This window comes from Macaca mulatta, chromosome 6, assembly GCF_049350105.2.
Source record: "Macaca mulatta isolate MMU2019108-1 chromosome 6, T2T-MMU8v2.0, whole genome shotgun sequence".
In the NCBI taxonomy this organism is placed as follows: Eukaryota; Metazoa; Chordata; class Mammalia; order Primates; family Cercopithecidae; genus Macaca; species Macaca mulatta.
In genome coordinates, this window is record NC_133411.1 from 79,396,614 (window position 1) to 79,416,257 (window position 19,644).

Below are 19,644 nucleotides of genomic sequence, written 5' to 3' on the forward strand. Positions count from 1 at the left end.
TCTTTACTACTTGGCTTTTTAAAAATTAGCAGTATTTCCTGGTAATCACTCCATATTAGTTCATATGAACTTTTCTCCTTTTTTTTTTTTTTTTCTTTTTAACAGCTGCATAGTATAGTTGTTCCTCAGTGTCCTTGCAGGACTGGTTCTAGAACTCCCTGAGGATGCCAGAATCACTGAATGCTCAAGTCCCTTATATAAACTGTCATAGTGTTTGCATATAACCTACACACATCCTTTAAGTCATACTTTAAATCATCTCTAGATTACTTATAATACCTAATACAATGTAAATGGATGTTGTAAATAGTTGTTTTACTGTGTTTTTTAAAGATTCATGTTTTGTGTATTTTTATTTTTGTTTACTTATTTATTTATTTAGAGACAGAGTCTTGCTCTGTTGCCTAGGCTGCAGCGCAGTGGCACCATCGGGGCTCACTGCAACCTCTAGTTCCCAGGCTTAAGCGATCCTCCCACCTCAGCTCCGTAGTAGCTGGGCTACAGGTGCTTGCCTCCCTGCTCAGCTGATGTTTTAATTTTTTGTAGAGATGAGGTCTGACTATATTGCCCATTCTATTGCTGGTCTCGAACTCCTAGGCTCAAGCAGTCTTCCTGCCTCAGCCTCCTGAAGAACTGGGGTTATAGGCGTGAGCTACCACAACCAGCTTATTTTTTATTTTTTAAAAATATTTTTGCCGGGCACAGTGGGTCACGCCTATAATCCCAACACTTTGGGAAGCCGAGGTGGGCGGATCACCTGAGGCCAGGAGTTCAAGACCAGCCTGGCCAATATAGCGACACCCTGTGTCTATTAAAAATACAAAAATTATCTGGGTGTGGTGGTGGGTGCCTGTAATCCCAGCTATTAGGGAGGCTGAGGCAGGAGAATCACTTGAACCCAGGAGATGGAGGTTGCAGTGAGTTGAGATTGGGCCACTGCACTCCAGCCTGGGTGACAGAGCAAGTCTCCATCTCAAAAAACTAACTAAATAAATAAAATATTTTCAATCTGCGGTTGGTTGAATACGTGCAAATACTGAAACCGAACCTGCAGATATGGAGGGATGTCTCTACCCATTTTGTGTATGTACCATAGTTTATTCAGCTGTGCTTGGACATTTAGGTAATTTCTAATCATTACAGGTTATAAATAATCTTTAATGAATAACCTTCTGCATATGTACTTTTAAATAGTTGGAGCTGTATCTTCATGATGAATTTCTAGAAATGGGATTCCTGGGTAAAAGAGTGAATGTATATGTAGTTTTGTTACACATTGCCTAATTTTTCTCTGTAGGGGTTGTGCCAATTTGTATTAATACCCACAAAGTACGAATATGCATTTCCCCTGCAACTTCACCAACAGAGTATATTTTCAAGCTTTTGAATTTGGTATCTTAATGTAGTTTTAATTTTCTTGGTAGTCTTTTATTTCTCATTTTGTTTGTTTTTTGCTTATGGTTTATATTTTCATTCATTTACACTCAGTCCTTTCGCTTCACCACAGCACACCCCAAGATACACATAGTCTTAGCTTTTTATTTCTTTACTTTGAGGATTTGAATGAAAAATTGGTTTTCCACAAGACTGCTGGCATTCCTACCCAAATACCCATTTTCTTTCTTTTATTTTTTCCTAGTCCTTGAGGAACAGGGAAGGGCCTCTTTGTCTTATCCTGTTTTTTCTTGACTCTTTGAGTACCTTGTTCTCATTTTATCTCACATATCTATGATATCTGTAGTATTTATTGGCTCCTCTTCTGCTTTTAGGCATGCCCAGTTTTCTTTAACTTGAAAAAAATCTTTTTCTGAACACCTGAACTGAATGTTTATCTTTCTGTGTCTTTGTGTATGTTATTTCTCCTTGTTTGCAGTGTTCTTCCAACTTATGGGAATTTTATAATGTGACCAGAAAACCCTTCTTGAAGCTGTTAAAATGTATTAAAACTAATTTCTGAGTTATAATATTTAGGCTACTTCTGCTGTTTTAATACTCCCAGCTAGATTATTTTTATTTTTTTATTTTGAAGAATTGTAAACAAATATGTGTGAGTGTGTGTGTGTGTGTGTGTGTATTTATTTATAAAAAATACCATCATGGTTTCTCATGTTGGGGCTCTCATCAGTCAGCCCCAACAACAGCTTGCCCTAGCTAATCCTGCCCATCCATTTCTTCTGCCCAAATTCTAGAATAATATAATTTCATCTGAGTTTATATTTACCTTTAAAACATCACAATATCATCACATCTAGAAATAATTTACAACTCATTATTTTCAAATAACCGTTCAGTATTTATATTTATCATCTTTGATGTCTGTTTTATTATGCTTTGTTTGAATTTGTTGATATGTCTTAAGTCTCTCTTGATCTATATGTTCCTCTTCCCTCCCTCCCTCTCTATTTAGCTTTCTGGTTTTTTTGTTTTTGTTTTTGTTTTTTTGAGACGGAGTCTTGCTCTGTCACCAGGCTGGAGTGTAGTGGCATGATCTTGACTCACTGCAACCTCTACCTCCTGGGTTCAAGCCATTCTCCAGCCTCAGCCTCCAGAGTAACTGGGATTACAAGCACGCGCCACCGTGCCCAGCTAACTTTTGTATTTTTAGTAAAGATGGAGTTTCAGCATGTTGTCCAGGATGGTCTTGATCTCTTGACCTCATGACCCGCCTGCTTTGGCCTCCCAAAGTGCTGGGATTACCGGCGTGAGCCACTGCACCCAGTCTGCTTTCTGTGTTTTTATTGGCAAGACTAGGTGGTTTGTTTTATAGTTTCCTTTAGTCTGGATTTTGCTGATTATATTGCCATACTGTATTATGTTTTACTTCTTTATATTATTTAAATTGGCATTTGGATCTAGAGGCTTGATCAGATCCAGGTTCGAGTTTTTTTTGGTCTTGTTTTATTTTGTCAGGCCTGCCTCTCTCATGAGACACATGGTGTCTGGTTGTCACTCTCTGGCATGTTGGCAGACACTGATGGTTTGTCTTAGATAGTTTCGCTAGTTCACCCAAACTTTAAACTGCGTAAAGAGGTGCTAGATCTTATATTTCCATAGAGCTTATAGCAAAAAGAATATTTAACTTGGTAATAGCTTTCAAATCACATGTACTTTTTAAACTAACATATTCCTCCTCATTTATAACAGAAACTGTAGATTTTGAGCAATCTGAATTGGTCTCCACCTCGGTGATTTCTTGCCCTGAAATTATGAGTTGTGTTTCTCCTGTTTCATTTTGCAGGTTTTCCCTCTTTCAGATATCCAAAGCATGGAGTGTGATTTGAAGCTAATTAAAAGGATGTAATTTTTCTTCAGTGTTAATCATCTTGTTAACCTGTTGATATCTGAGAAGTGGTTTGGTTCCTTAGTAATACTTGAGGCTACTTTGATAATCTCTAATAATTTTGTACATTGGAGTTGTCATAATTTTTTTTTCTTTTTCCCTTAGAACATTCCTGATGTGGATGAAGAAGGCTACAGTATTAAACCAGAAACAAATCAGAATGATATCCTTTCATCATCTGGGTATTCTTATGGATTATGTTGGCATATAAGGAGGCAGTTATAAGAAAATCGTATATTACTTAAAGCCTCTTCCAATTTTTTATTAATTATAAAATGTGATTCCTTATTTGTCATTTGACGTGTTGGTTTTTTTGTTTGTTTGTTTGTTTGAGACAGAGTCTTGCTCTGTTGCCCGGGCAGGAGTGCAGTGGCACAATCTCGGCTCACTGCAACCTCTGCCTCCCAGGTTTCAGCGATTCTTCTGCCTCAGCCCCCGAGTAGCTGGGATTACAGGTGTGTGTACCATGTCTGGCCAATTTTGGTATTTTTAGTAGAGACAGGGTTTCACTATATTGGCCAGGCTGGTCTCGAACTCCTGACCTCAAGTGAACCACCTGCCTTGGCCTCCCAAAGTCCTGGGATTACAGGTGTGAACCACCACGCCTGGCCTTGACATACTAATAAAAGTTAGTAATCTTTTTTCTGTTAAAGTCTGTTTTACTCTTTTTTTTTTTTTTGAGATGAAGTCTCACTCTGTCTCCCAGGCTGGAGTGCAGTGGTGAGATCTCGGCTCACTTAAACCTCCTACTCCTGGGTGAAAGTGATTCTCATGCCTCAGCCTCCTGAGTATCTGGGACTACAGGTGCGTGCCACCATGCCCAGCTAATTTTTTGTATTTTTAGTAGAGATAAGGTTTCTACTTGTTAGCCAAGATGGTCTCGAACTCCTGACCTTGTGATCCGCCTGCCTCAGCCTCCTGAAGTGCTGGGATTACAGGTGTGAGCCATCACGCCCGGCCCAAAGTCTGTTTTACTCTTAAAGGTTTCATTCTTTTTTAAAAATAGATGTGTGAAAAACTGGTTATACATCTAAGGTAATTTTAAAACAATTCTTTAACTGAAACTCACATACCAAAGAGAACCATTTCTACTCATCTAGTGATTCTGACTCTGAAGATGAAGAACCAAAGAAGTATCGGATAGAAATTAAGCCTATGCATCCAAATAACTCACATCACACAATGGCTTCTTTGGATGAATTAAAAGTATCTATAGGGAATATAACACTCTCCCCAGCAATATCTGTAAGTACAAACACATTTGTACTCTATAATATAAAGGCTTTATTTTTTCTTACCTATCTGTTCTGGTCAAACATTACTTAGCAATTGTTAAGCATGTTGGCTGAGGAAATACTTAGTTTTTAATTTGTATACAGGCAAATAGACTTGTGAGTTTGGCTTAATTTTGCTTCCTTTTGAAAGTAGAAAGTGAAAATGTCAAAAATTCACTATTTCCGCCATTTGTTGCATTTCATAAACAGTGCTATATGTCTCTGGCAGAATTCTTTGAATTGGCAGTATTAATTTTTGCCTCATCTAATTTTGAAGTGTTTCTTCTATGTTTTGTGAGCCTTATGTCAGAGGGAATTTTATAAAAGTGAATTTAAAGATTAAATTATATATTTGCATTTTTTTTAAATTTTATTATACTTTAAGTTCTAGGGTACATGTGCACAACGTGCAGGTTTGTTACATATGTATACATGTGCCATGTTGGTGTGCTGCACCCATTAACTCGTCATTTACATTAGGTTTATCTCCTAATGCTATCCCTCCCCACTAGCCTCTCCCCACAATAGGACCCGGTGTGTGATGCTCCCCTTCCTGTGTCCAAGTGATCTCATTGTTCAATTCCCACCTATGAGTGAGAACATGTGGTATTTGGTTTTCTGTTCTTGCGATCGTTTGCTGAGAATGATGGTTTCCAGCTGCATCCATGTCCCTACAAAGGACACAAACTCATCCTTTTTTATGGCTGCATAGTATTCCATGGTGTATATGTGCCACATTTTCTTAATCCAGTCTGTCACTGATGGACATTTGGGTTGATTCCAAGTCTTTGCTATTGTGAATAGTGTGCCACAGTAAACATACGTGTGCATGTGTCTTTATAGCAGCATGACTTATAATCCTTTGGGTATATCCCCCGTAATGGGATGGCTGGGTCATATGGTATTTCTAGTTCTAGATCCTTGAGGAATCGCCACACTGTTTTCCACAATGGTTGAACTAGTTTACAGTCCAACCAACAGTGTAGAAGTGTTCCTATTTCTCCACATCCTCTCCAGCACCTGTTGTTTCCTGACTTTTTAATGATTGCCATTCTAACTGGTGTGAGATGGTATCTCATTGTGGTTTTGATTTGCATTTCTCTGATGGCAAGTGATGATGAGCATTTTTTTCATGTGTCTGTAGGCTGTATAAATGTCTTCTTTTGAGAAGTGTCTGTTCATATCCTTTGTCCACTTTTTGATGGGGTTGCTTGTTTTTTTCTTGTAAATTTGATTGAGTTCTTTATAGGTTCTGGATATTAGCCCTTTGTCAGATGAGTAGATTGCAAAAATTTTCTCCCATTCTGTAGGTTGCCTGTTCACTCTGATGGTAGTTTCTTTTGCTGTGCAGAAGCTCTTTAGTTTAATTGGATGCCATTTGTCAATTTTGGCTTTTGTTGCCATTGCTTTTGGTGTTTTAGACGTGAAGTCCTTGCCCATGCCTATGTCCTGAATGGTATTACCTAGGTTTTCTTCTTGGGTTTTTATGGTTTTAGGTCTAACATTTAAGTCTCTAATCCATCTTGAATTAATTTTCGTATAAAGAGTAAGGAAAGGATCCAGTTTCAGCTTTCTACTTATGGCTAGCCAATTTTCCCAGCACCATTTATTAAATAGGGAATCCTTTCCCCATTTCTTGTTTTTCTCAGGTTTATCAAAGATCAGATGGCTGTAGATGTGTGTGGTATTATTTCTGAGGGCTCTGTTCTGTTCCATTGGTCTATATCTCTGTTTTGGTACCAATACCATGCTGTTTTGGTTACTGTAGACTTGCATTATAGTTTGAAGTCAGGTAGCGTGATGCCTCCAGCTTTGTTCTTTTGGCTTAGGATGTTCTTGGCAATGCGGGGTCATTTTTGGTTCCATATGAACTTTAAAGCAGTTTTTTCCAATTCTGTGAAGGAAGTCATTGGTAGCTTAATTGGGATGGCATTGAATCTATAAATTACCTTGGGCAGGATGGCCATTTTCACAATATTGATTCTTCCTATCCATGAGCATGGTATGTTCTTCCATTTGTTTGTGTCCTCTTTGATTTCACTGAGCAGTGGTTTGTAGTTCTCCTTGAAGAGGTCCTTTACATCCCTTGTAAGTTGGATTCCTAGGTATTTTATTCTCTTTGAAGCTATTGTGAATGGGAGTTTATTCATGATTTGGCTCTCTTTGTCTGTTACTGGTGTATAAGAATGCTTGATTTTTGCACATTGGGTTTGTATCCTGAGACTTTGCTGAAGTTGCTTATCAGCTTAAGGAGATTTTGGGCTGAGACGATGGGGTTTTCTAAATATACAATCATGTCATCTGCAAACAGGGACAATTTGACTTCCTCTTTTCCTAATTGAAAACCCTTTATTTCTTTCTCTTGCCTGATTGCCCTAGCCAGAACTTCCAACACTATGTTGAATAGGAGTGGTGAGAGAGGGCATCCCTGTCTTGTGCCAGTTTTCAAAGGGAATGCTTTTTTTGGCCCATTCAGTATGATATTGGCTGTGGGTTTCTCATAAATAGCTCTTATTATTTTGAGATACATTCCATCAATACTGAATTATTGAGAGTTTTTTAGCATGAAGGGCTATTGAATTTTGTCGAAGGCCTTTTCTGCATCTATTGAGATAATCATGTGGTTTTTATCTTTGGTTCTGTTTATATGCTGGATTACGTTTATTGATTTGCGTATGTTGAACCATCCTTGCATCCCAGGGATGAAGCCCACTTGATCATGGTGGATAAGCTTTTTGATGTGCTGCTGGATTTGGTTTGCCAGTATTTTATTGAGGATTTTTGCATCGATGTTCATCAGGGATATCGGTCTAAAATTCTCTTTTTTTGTTGTTTCTCTGTCAGGCTTTGGTATCAGGATGATGTTGGCGTCATAAAATGAGTTAGGGAGGATTTCCTCTTTTTCTGTTGATTGGAATAGTTCCAGAAGGAATGGTACCAACTCCTCCTTGTACCTCTAGTTGAATTCGGCTGTGAATCCGTCTGGTCCTGGACTTTTTTTGGTTGGTAGGCTATTAATTATTGTCTCAATTTCAGAGCCTGCTATTGGCCTGTTCAGGGATTTAACTTCTTCCTGGTTTAGTCTTGGGAGAGTGTATGTGTCCAGGAAATTATCCATTTCTTCTAGGTTTTCTAGTTTATTTGCGTAGAGGTGTTTATAGTATTCTCTGATGGTAGTTTGTATTTCTGTGGGGTCAGTGGTGATATCCCCATATCATTTTTTGTTGCGTCTATTTGATTCTTCTCTCTTTTCTTCTTTATTAGTCTTGCTAGCGGTCTATCAATTTTGTTGATCTTTTCAAAAAACCAGCTCCTGGATTCATTGATTTTTTGGAGAGTTTTTTAGTGTCTCTATCTCCTTCAGTTCTGCTCTGATCTTAGTTATTTCTTGCCTTCTGCTAGCTTTTGAATGTGTTTGCTCTTGCTTCTCTAGTTCTTTTAATTGTGATGTTAGGGTGTCAATGTTAGATCTTTCCTGCTTTCTCTTGTGGGCATTTAGTGCTATAAATTTCCCTCTACACACTGCTTTAAATGTGTCCCAGAGATTCTGGTATGTTGTATCTTTATTCTCATTGGTTTCAAAGAACATCTTTATTTCTGCCTTCATTTCGTTATGTACCCAGTAGTCATTGAGGAGCAGGTTGTTCAGTTTGCATGTAGTTGAGCACTTTTGATTGAGTTTCTTAATCCTGAGTTCTGGTTTAATTGCACTGTGGTCTGAGAGACAGTTTGTTATAATTTCTGTTCTTTTACATTTGTTGAAGAGTGCTTTTCTTCCAACTATGTGGTCAATTTTGGAATAAGTGCGATGTGGTGCTGAGAAGAATGTATATTCTGTTGATTTGGGGTGGAGAGTTCTGTAGATGTCTATTAGGTCTGCTTGGTGTAGAGCTGAGTTCAATTCCTGGATATCCTTGTTAACTTTCTGTCTCATTGATCTGTCTAATGTTGACAGTGGGGTGTTAAAGTCTCCCATTATTATTGTATGGGAGTCTAAGTCTCTTTGTAAGTCTCTAAGGACTTGCTTTATGAATCTGGGTGCTCCTGTATTGGGTGCATATATATTTAGGATAGTTAGCTCTTCCTGATGAATTGATCCCTTTACCATTATGTAGTGGCCTTCTTTGTCTCTTTTGATCTTTGATGGTTTAAAGTCTGTTTCATCAGAGACTAGGATTGCAACCTCTGCTTTTTTTTGTTTTCCATTTGCTTGGTAGATCTTCCTCCATCCCTTTATTTTGAGCCTATGTGTGTCTCTGCATGTGAGATGGGTCTCCTGAATACAGCAAACTGATGGGTCTTGACTCTTTATCCAATTTGCCAGTCTATGTCTTTTAATTGGACCATTTAGTCCATTTACATTTAAGGTTAATATTGTTATGTGTGAACTTGATCCTGTCATTATGATATTAGCTGGTTATTTTGCTTGCTAGTTGATGCAGTTTCTTCCTAGCATCAATGGACTTTACATTTTGACATGTTTTTGCAATGGCTGGTACCTGTTTTTCCTTTCCATGTTTAGTGCTTCCTTCAGGATCTCTTGTAGGGAAGGCCTGGTGGTCCCAAAATCTCTAAGCATTTGCTTGTCTGTAAAGGATTTTATTTATTCTTCACTTATGAAACTTAGTTTGGCTGGATATGAAATTCTGGGTTGAAAATTCTTTTCTTTAAGAATGTTGAATATTGGCCCCCGCTCTCTTCTGGTTCTGCCGAGAGATCTGCTGTTAGTCTGATGGGCTTCCCTTTGTGTGTAACCCGACTTTTCTCTCTGGCTGCCCTTAACATTTTTTCCTTCGTTTCAACTTTGGTGAATCTGACAATTATGTGTCTTGGAGTTGCTCTTCTCGAGGAGTATCTTTGTGGCGTTCTCTGTATTTCCTGAATTTGGATGGTGGCCTGCCTTACTAGGTTGGGGAAGTTCTCCTGGATGATATCCTGTAGAGTGTTTTCCAACTTGGTTCCGTTTTCCCCGTCACTTTCAGGCACACCAATCAGATGTAGATTTGGTCTTTTCACATAATCCCATACTTCTTGGAGGCTTTGTTCATTTCTTTTTACTCTTTTTTCTCCACACTTCTCTTCTCGCTTCATTTCATTCATTTGATCTTCAATCGCTGATACTCTTTCTTCTAGTTGATCGAGTCGGTTATTGAAGCTTGTGCATTTGTCATGTATTTCTCGTGTTATGGTTTTCATCTCTATCAGTTCTTTTAAGGTCTTCTCTGCATTGATTATTCTAGTCATCCATTCATCCATTCTTTTTTCAAGGTTTTTAGTTTTTTTGCGCTGGTTACGTAGTTCCTCCTTTAGCTCTGAGAAGTTTGATCGACTAAAACCTTCTTCTCTCAGCTCGTCAAAGTCATCCTCCGCCCAGCTTTGTTCCGTTGCTGGCGATGAGCTGCGTTCCTTTGGAGGGGGAGATGTGCTCTGATTTTTTGAATTTCCAGCTTTTCTGTACTGCTTTTTCCCCATCTTTGTGGTTTTATCTGCCTTTGGTCTTTGATGATGGTGACGTGCTAATGGGGTTTTGGTGTGGGTATCCTTTCTGTTTGTTAGTTTTCCTTCTAACAGTCAGGACCCTCAGCTGTAGGTCTGTGGGAGTTTGCTTGAGGTCCACTCCAGACCCTGTTTGCCTGGGTATCAGCAGCGGAGGCTGCAGAAGATAGAATATTGCTGAACAGCAAGTGTTGCTGTCTGATTTTTGCTCTGGAACCTTCGTCTCAGGGGTGTACCCTGCCATGTGAGGTGTGAGGTGTCAGTCTGCACCTAGTGGGGGATGTCTCCCAGTTTGGCTACTCAGGGGTTAGGGACCCACTTGAGCAGGCAGTCTGTCCATTCTCAGATCTCAACCTCCGTGCTGGGAGATCCACTTCTCTCTTCAAAGCTGTCAGACAGAGGCATTTACCTCTGCCAAGGTTTCTGCTGCTGTTTGTTTAGCTATGCCCTGTCCCCAGAGGAGGAGTCTACAGAAGCAGACTGGCCTCCTTGAGCTGCAGTGGGCTCCACCCAATTCGAGCTTCCTGGCAGCTTTGTTTACCCACTTAAGCCTCAGCAATGGTGGGCGCCACTCCCCCAGCCTCACTGCCGCCTTGCAGTTAGATCTCAGACGCTGTGCTAGCAATGAGGGAGGCTCCGTGGGCATGGGATCCTCTGGGCCAGGTGTGGGATATAATCTCCTGGTGTGCCATTTGCTACGACCCTTGGTAAAGCACAGTATTAGGGTGGAGTTACCTGATTTTTCAGGTGTTGTGTGTCTCAGTTTCCCTTGGCTAGGAAAAGGGATTCCCTTCCCCGTTGCACCTCCCAGGTGAGGCGATGCCTCGCCCTGCTTCAACTCTCACTGGTCGGGCTGCACCAGCTGACCAGCATCGATTGTCCGACACTCCCCGGTGAGATGAACCCGATACCTCAGTTGAAAATGCAGAAATCGCCGGGCACGGTGGCTCAAGCCTGTAATCCCAGCACTTTGGGAGGCCGAGACGGGTGGATCACGAGGTCAGGAGATCGAGACCATCCTGGCTAACACGGTGAAACCCCATCTCTACTAAAAAATACAAAAAACTAGCCGGGCGAGGTGGCGGGCGCCTGTAGTCCCAGCTACTCGGGAGGCTGAGGCAGGAGAATGGTCTAAACCCGGGAGGCGGAGCTTGCAGTGAGCTGAGATCCGGCCACTGCACTCCAGCCTGGGTGACAGAGCGAGACTCCGTCTCAAAAAAAAAAAAAAGAAAATGCAGAAATCACCCGTCTTCTGTGTCACTCATGCTGGGAGCTGGAGGCTGGAGCTGTTCCTATTCGGCTATCTTGGGCGTGCTGCCCTATTTGCATTGTTTTAAAGTCTGCCACTGTAACATTTATTTTCCCATACTTTTCAAACAAGGAAAGGCATGGATAAGAGTTCTTAGTGGTAATAGTTAATTCCTCAAGTCTAAAATACCGTACTTAATAGGATTTGAGGGAGAAATAAAACATTATCCCAGTAATTTTTTCCTCATTGATGTCAATTTTAAATTTAAAAATGTTACACTATGTGAAAAAAGCATTTCTTAGGATAACAGTTAAGTATACCTATATGTGATCATCATTGATTGACATTAAATCTGTTCTTCTTGATAATGAAGAATAAAGGTTCTCTCTATTTCATATTATTGTCTAATTACATATTTTAAGTAGTTACATGTATTTGTTTGGAAAAAAAGGTGGTTTTTCTCCCAGTCATGTACTTCAGAATTTAGTTTCAAAACTATTTTCTTTCTAACAAAAATATTTCTGAAATGAGGTTTTATTGTACCATTACTATTTAACATTAAGATTGAAGTTGAAGTACAGAGTTGCTTAAAAGATGGTGAGTATACAGCCTGGTGTGGTGGCTCACGCCTGTAATCCCAGCACTTTGGGAGGCTGAGGTGGGCAGATCACAAGGTCAGGAGATCGAGACCATCCTGGCTAACACAATGAAACCCTGTCTCTACTAAAAAAAAATAGAAAAAATTAGCTGGGCATGGTGGCATGCGCCTGTGGTCCCAGCTGCTCGGGAGGCTGAGGCAGGAGAATTGCTTGAAAACCGTGAGGTGGAGGTTGCAGTGAGCCGAGATTGCACCACTGCACTCTAGCCTGGGTAACAGAGCGAGACTTCGTCTCAAAAAAACAAAAACGGTGGTGAGGTGAATATATACAAAGTATGAGGTTGTAAACCAAATGTATATGATGTCAGAGCATAACTAATTTAAAATATATGTGTAAATATGTAAAATAAAAGGCTAGAGGAATATATGGATAGTGAGATTGTGAATAGTTTTAAAGTTTTTCTTTTGTAGTCTTCTCTTTTCTGTTTGTTTTTAAAACAGTGAACTTGCATTAATTTCTTACTATGAAAATAATAAGACAATTTTAATAGTTAATATTGGATTAGAAAAGATTGTATCTGAATATATTTTGCTGCCTAATTTGCTTAACTTTTTCCCAACTGACAGTGTATGTATTTTAAGGTGTATGTATTTTAGATATGATTGAATAGGGAATGATTATTAGAACAGAAAAATACAGTATTCAGAATTCTAACCTAATTTTCTTTTTCTTCCATGTACTACTAGAGACACAGTCCAGTAAGTACAAGATTTTATATTTTTTCCCATTGACTTAAAATCATTGTAATTTTTGAGGATTGACTTTCAAAATATTTGTATTAAATTTTCAGATTAGCAAGTTTTAGTGTTTTGCTGTAGATACTGGTTTAATATTTTAAAAACATTAGGTGTTAAAACTACATGTATTACTTTTTACTGTAAAACAAAAACTACTGACAGTTTTTTCTCTATATCTTTTGTGTAAATAGACTTTACAATTGAGCAGATATACTAAAAATGATGTAAAATTTGGTTCCTAGTATTAACATTTTACCAAATATTACATTATCAAATTAATTTGTTTCATGGTACCTATTTTGCATCTCTGTTTTAGGTACAGATGAATCGGAATTTGTCTAGTAAGTTTGACATTTGAATTGCTTATTTTATGTCTATTAAACTTTATAAGGCAATTTGTTAATCTTTTACCCTTATGTAGCTGTAGAAATAAATGATCTTTTCTCATCATGAACCCTGCTGAATGGCTAGAAGGACAATTATTTTAAATAGGAAACAACATATCTATATTATTTCCTGTAGAGCTGAGAGACATGCTTTAAACTTTAATACATGGCTACAACATTTTTCAGAAATCACCAAAGCCAAAAAGTAACTTCTGATTAAGAATGTTAAACGGTTTCACTGGCATTCTGTGTCTTATAAACTAGAAGACATTTCATTTATAAGATGAGTAATATTGAGCTTTCCCTATTTTTAAGTTATGTCACAATTACAAATTCGATTATAAATTTAATTATACTAAAAACATAATTATACTAAAAACTTTTCTAGGGTGCTAATACCTTTTGCAGAATCATGCATTAAAAATAACAAAGAGTTGTGGGAAAAATAGTTGAAGCAGCCCACTCAAAAGCTATGTACTTTTGTTAACAGAATACTTAACAAAAACTTTAACATCAGTCTTAATAAAAATTCTAACACAGTTTAGAAGACCTAGTAAATTAATAATAAATACCAAAATAAATAAAAGTAAGGATTTTATCTTTAAAGAAATGTTGATGGTAGCTTAATGATAGGGGGTGTGAGGAAAATGAGGATAAATGGAGGGTGCTGAGTTGTGGAGATGAGAGCAAAATGCAGAAATATTGAAGAATAGCACAGTAAACACTGAGGCAAACCAACCAACCAAACAGCCAAGTGAAAAATGTAGAGTGAATGGGTATCATGTACTGTGATACTCCTCCATAGTTTGTGGAAGTTACTCATATTGATATACTTTGCATCAGGTATTGCTTGGTGATGCAAAGATAACATGAAGGTGCAGGAAAAATTGCTTATGCACCAATGTGAGTTTTGCATTAATGATGCTATTTCCCTGTTTATCACTTGCTTGTGAAATGAGGCACGTTACAAATGCAAAAGGTAGCAAAACGAACTATCTTATAAAGAGATTTGCTCCAGCTTGCTATAAGATTCTTAATTTTTCAAAATATGACATCCTCAAGAGTTAATAACTACGTTTTGTCAATGTAATAATCACTAATAGTATTCTTAGAACTTGAAAAATGCATTCATGATTCATCAATTAAAATTCTTAAATAGAATTTATGTATTTAAACATTTTTCTTATTTTTAAAGTTGCAACCCATATTTTCTCTTTTCTAAACAGCAATTTTAATGACTATCATAGTTTAATTGACTTAAGTAATTTCTTACTAAAGGTAGTAGAAGAAATCAGGATTTAGTAGTTTCAGTTATTTTAATGTACACAATAGAAAACTTGTTAAAATCTTAATTTACTTTTTCTTCATTATTGTTTGTATTTACATTATCAATTCCAAAATTTTTAATTGTCATAGTGTTATGTGTATAGAGTTTCTCTTTTTCATTAAAATATTTTATTTCTCAGATTATGAAGTTTTCATAATATTTTAATTTTTTAATTAGATGAGGAGTTAACAAAATCAAAGCCATCTGCTCCACCCAATGAGTAAGTTTCCATGTTTAATTCTTTTTAAAAAATAGACTTTATTTTTTAGAGCAGTGTTTGATTCATGGCAAAATTGAATGGAAAGCACAGAGATTTCCCTTTATGCTCCCTGTCGCTTCATATGCCCAGTCTCTCTCACAGTCAGATTCTCTCACCAGAGTGGTACATTTGTTACAATCAGTGAACCTGCATTGATTGACACATCATAATCACATAAAGTCCACAGTTTACATTAGGGTTCATTCTTGGTGTTGGACAAATGCGTGAGGACATGTATTCATCATTATAGTACCATACAGAGTATTTTTGCTGCCCTGAAAATCTTCTGTGCTCCACCTTTTCATCTCTTCTTCCACACACTTACATTTTAAGTATCCTTTTGTCCTTTTTTCTAGAGTTTTATTAGCTCTATAGTTTTAATTCCCGTAAAGTTTTGTTAATCATCCTGTTTTCTGAGCTGTCAAATGCCCTGTTGGAGTTTTTAGAAGTTTAAATTTATTTCTCATTTGGTAATATGTCCTTTTACAATAAGAAAGAAACCCATTTAACCACAGTTGGCCTTGGTAGCCTCACTACTTCTAAATAAATGATGAAACCCTAAGTTCATACATATCTGTATTTCAGCTGTTTAGTCTCATGGGAATTTTCTCATTTCTTTCTTCAGTTTTGACTGTGACCTTATAAAATAATATACTTCATAAGCTTCAAAACAGAGAAGTGTCTCAAGTTGAAAAGGGAGAGAGAGGCCAAAAGGCATGTTGCCAGCTCTTCTTTTAAAAAAAAAAAAAAAAAAAAAAAAAAAAAGCCAATGTTGGATGGGTCTCTTTTTACTTCTGTGTCCATCAGTAAGAATACTGTCTTTGAGTTAATGGTTTTTTGCTTGTCTGTTTTGAGATAGGGTCTTATTCTGTCTCTCAGGCTGGAGTGCAGTGGCGTGATCATGGCTCACTGCAGCCTTAACATCCCAGGTTCAAACAATCCTCCCACCCCTGCCTCCCAGCTAATTTTTTTCGAAAAAGATACTGGGTCTTGCTATGTTTCCCAGGCTGGTCTTGAACTCCTGGACTGAGACTCCTGAGCCTCCCAAAGTGCTGTGATTACAGGCGTGAGCCATCAAAGCCTGGCCAGAGTTAATGTAAAACACAAGTAAAAGTAGGCTTAATTAAATAGGTAGTTTACAATTATTTGATACTTTTGAGGTACTAATTGAGCACAGTGGTGGTATTTATTGGATGTATCATTTTTAAAGATAAGTTGTTGAGTGTTTTAAAACTGTTTTTAGGAATCATGCAGTTGCAATGCTAGGCTTTATTGTACGAGGTGTAGTGTGCTTTCATGTAGGTGCATGTTGAGATGCTGGATATGTACTCTTAGATAATTACAGCACTTCATTATAGAGGGCCTGTTTTTTTGTGTAAGATTTCCTAAAAATTTTTAAAATCATGGCAGTTTGATACATTAAAATATGTAAGCCATCTTTCTGTACTTAAGGGCTTAAAAAAATCACTTTACCCTTTTTCTTCATCTTTGAAAATAAGTATGGCCTTATAAAATTTTAACCCAATTTTATACCACTTAAATTTTCTGTTCAGGATTGGGTGCTGTGTGTGAACCAGCAGACCTGAGCCTGTTTTAGAATCAAGTAGCTGTATGTCTTTGGGCAGTTCATTTAGACATGTGCTGCTCTTTTTTATATGTAAAGCTGAAATTATTATTCCCATTATGACAGCCCCCAAGGTTGTTGAGTCTAACAAGGCATGATGAATGGGAATTAATCTTCCCCATTCTCCTCTGCTAACTTCACATGCTATCTTAGGTTATGCTTCTAACAAATATTGGCTGTTAAATCTGTTAATTAATTTCTACACATATACTACTGGTAGAGTATCCAACTTTTAAATTAAAAAAAAATATTTTTTTTAGGGACAGGGTCTTGCTTTGTTACCCAGGCTGGAGTACAGTGGTGCAATTATAGCTCATTGCAGCCCAGAACTCATGGGCTCAAGTGATCTTCCTTAGCCTCCCGGATAGCTAGGACTACAGGCATGCACCACCATGCCTGGCTAATTAAAAAAAATTTTTTTATAGATACTGAGTCTTGCTATGTATGTTGCCCAGACTTGATCTTGAACTCCTAGTCTCAAGTGATCCTCCCGCCTGAGCCTCCAAAACTGTTGGGATTATAGGCATGAGCCATGGTGCCTGGCCCCAACTTTTTAATTATGTTTATTGAGCTGTTAGAATTCTTTCTATAGAATTATTTTACAAATAAGTGACTAGAAATGTTATGCTAATAAAATATTCTTTTGTTAAAATTTTTACTTTTAAAATATTATGGTAGAAAAGGAACCAGTGATTTACTTGCTTGGGACCCCCTATTTGGACCATCTCTTGATTCATCTTCATCTTCACTAACTTCATCATCATCAGGTAAATATATATATGTGTATATATATATGTTTTTTTTTTAAGTATAAGGAATACTTTAGTTGCTTTTTCTCATTCACTTTTTATGCGTTGTACTTAATGATCAAAATTTCTAAAAATTTGTCATCTGTATTGCCAAATAAAAGTGATTTTATTTTGGTTTTGTTCTCTTAGATACTCTATGACTTAACAATAAACGTGTAAAATACTAAGTGTTTTTTTAAATTGCCGTGTTTATTTCTAGGCATTTTATATCATTATTCAAATAATATTCTTATTGTTTATAGATAATTCAAATACAAAATACCTATCAATGTTCTTTCTTGATGGAAGTTTAAGTTGCATCTAATTTTCTAGTATTATGAACATTCATAGAAATAACAAATTTTGTGCATATGTCTCAATATGCTTGTAATAATTTATCAATTTAAAACTTATGGGTTACAAGATGATGTCCATGATACTTACTGCCAAACTGCTTTCTAGAAAGGCTTTAACACTTCCCAAGCAGTTTATGAAAGAAGTTGATAAATGCTTTTTAGTTGTTTTGGCAAGAATATATTAAGTTTCTCTTTTCATTAGTCACACAGCAGGCATCAAAAATGTATGTTTAATAAAACCACTGCTTGTTCAAAACAAGAAAATAAAATCAATTTTAATTGATTTTCTACTCTCTTCTCTGGGACTTAAGAATTGCCATCCAGTATTTGGGGTTAAGGAAGCGCTGGAATCATGGGGCAAGAACTTAAATCTGTCTAGTTCATGCTAGGTAATTTTGTTAGGAGTGCCACACATTCTATTTAATTTTACCACATTAACAGCAGCATGAAGTTGTTTTTGTTGTCCCTGTTTTATAGATGAAAAAAGTAAAGCTCAGAGATAATAAGTAACTTCTCCAAGTTTATGTAGCTAGTAAATGATGAAGACAAGTTTCAAACCTGGCTCTTACTTATTCTAAAGCCATTGTTTTGTCTATCATACTTTAGCAGATTAACAGCAACAACAAAAAAGCCATGTTGAAATATCTTACTATTAAAAATTAAATATTGGTTTTTAAAATTAGACTGTTTAGAAACAAAATATTTTTAAAAGAAACTATAAGTGGATTATAAGAAACCTTAACTCTAAACACTAAATGCTATTTGACCGTTTGAAGGGAAAGTAATCTGTACTTAATACTTGTAAAACAGCAAGAAACAGTCAATAGAAGGTAGTTGAACATAATCTGAAGTGGCTTTATAGCCTTTTTCATTGAGCATTTATTACTATTTAGTATTATAAAATTAACCTTATATATGTATTATATAAGGAAAGTAATTGTACAGGAAAACCTGATGTTGTTGCCAATCTCTCTTTTGTTTAGTAAAAATGTCAGAATGGTATTATGCATTTAGAATAAGGAGTTCTCAGCAGTATTTTCAAATTTTATTAATATCCCATTATGAATAAAATTTTTCAGATTGGTATCACAGAGGTTTTAGTTATATAGAAATTTCTTCATAATTCTGCTCATTGTTTCTTGATATTTTCTCTAGTATAGTCTCTTTCTTTTTATAAAAGTACTCTTTCTTCCTTTTGCTACTTGTCTAAAGATGGCTCATATCACCATCACTTCAGGTAAAAAATTGTTCGTTTTCATTTAGTGGTCATTAATGTTTGGCCGTTAAGAAATGATACAATATTTATTAACTTTTTGCTGGTTTTAAAATTCACTTCAGTATGCATTTTTAAATCTTCCTATATAGTATGAAAAGTAATATTATAAATTTTGCCTTTCAAAAAAATGTTAGTGATGCTCAAAATAGATAGTTATCCTGTTATATAGTAATTACTGTTAAGTCTTCACTTGAACAGAATATAATTATTGATCAAACTAATTCATAATTGGGATTATCCTGTTTTACAGAACTGGTCCTAAGTGAAGTTATGAAATAGGCATTTTATCTGAAATTTTTATTTCACTTATTTTTATGTTTTCTTGGTACTCGCTAGTTACAACAAGTCTTAAATTTTGTCCCACCATTCTTTGCAATGCACTTCTCTCCCATCTTAACATCCTCTACCCAGGTACCCATTTTAACATTTTAGCAAGGTCCAGGTTGTGAGATCATTCCCTGCTCTCCTGTTTGTCTTTCAGAATCTTAATTCATCACTGACCTCATCTTAAAGCAGGCTAAAAAATAATTTCAATCAATCAGTTAATAACTGATAATTAAGCATCCCAGTGTTGTTACATGTTTTAAAATGTTGATTAGGGCTTGGCTGCAAAGTAGTTTCAGTTGCATCTTATACCATGTAGACTATAAATAAGCATTCATGTTTATGTCAGATATGAATATATATAAACATCAGTATATGTATTTTTAAAAATTTAACACAAATATCTTACACTTACCTCCCCTTTGGTAAGTGCCAGACTGTTTTCTCTGCCCATGAATTAATTGAACTCTTGTGCTCGCAAAAAAACAAAAACAAAGACCTTAAAATTATTTTTTGAAAAATATTGGGCTGTTTTTAAATATTAACTCG

General features: G+C 36.6%; 1 protein-coding gene across 2 annotated transcripts in view; it reads left to right on the forward strand.

Moving 5' to 3' along the window:
• The window catches only part of FCHO2 (FCH and mu domain containing endocytic adaptor 2), a 137,151-nt gene that overhangs the window by 87,688 nt on the left and 29,819 nt on the right, over positions 1-19,644 (forward strand). For both annotated transcript variants that reach the window (XM_078003937.1, NM_001257784.1), the window contains 6 exon segments: positions 3,446-3,503; positions 4,410-4,585; positions 12,705-12,716; positions 13,072-13,096; positions 14,646-14,688; positions 17,030-17,118. In XM_078003937.1, the coding sequence (XP_077860063.1) occupies positions 3,446-3,503; positions 4,410-4,585; positions 12,705-12,716; positions 13,072-13,096; positions 14,646-14,688; positions 17,030-17,118 (403 nt within the window).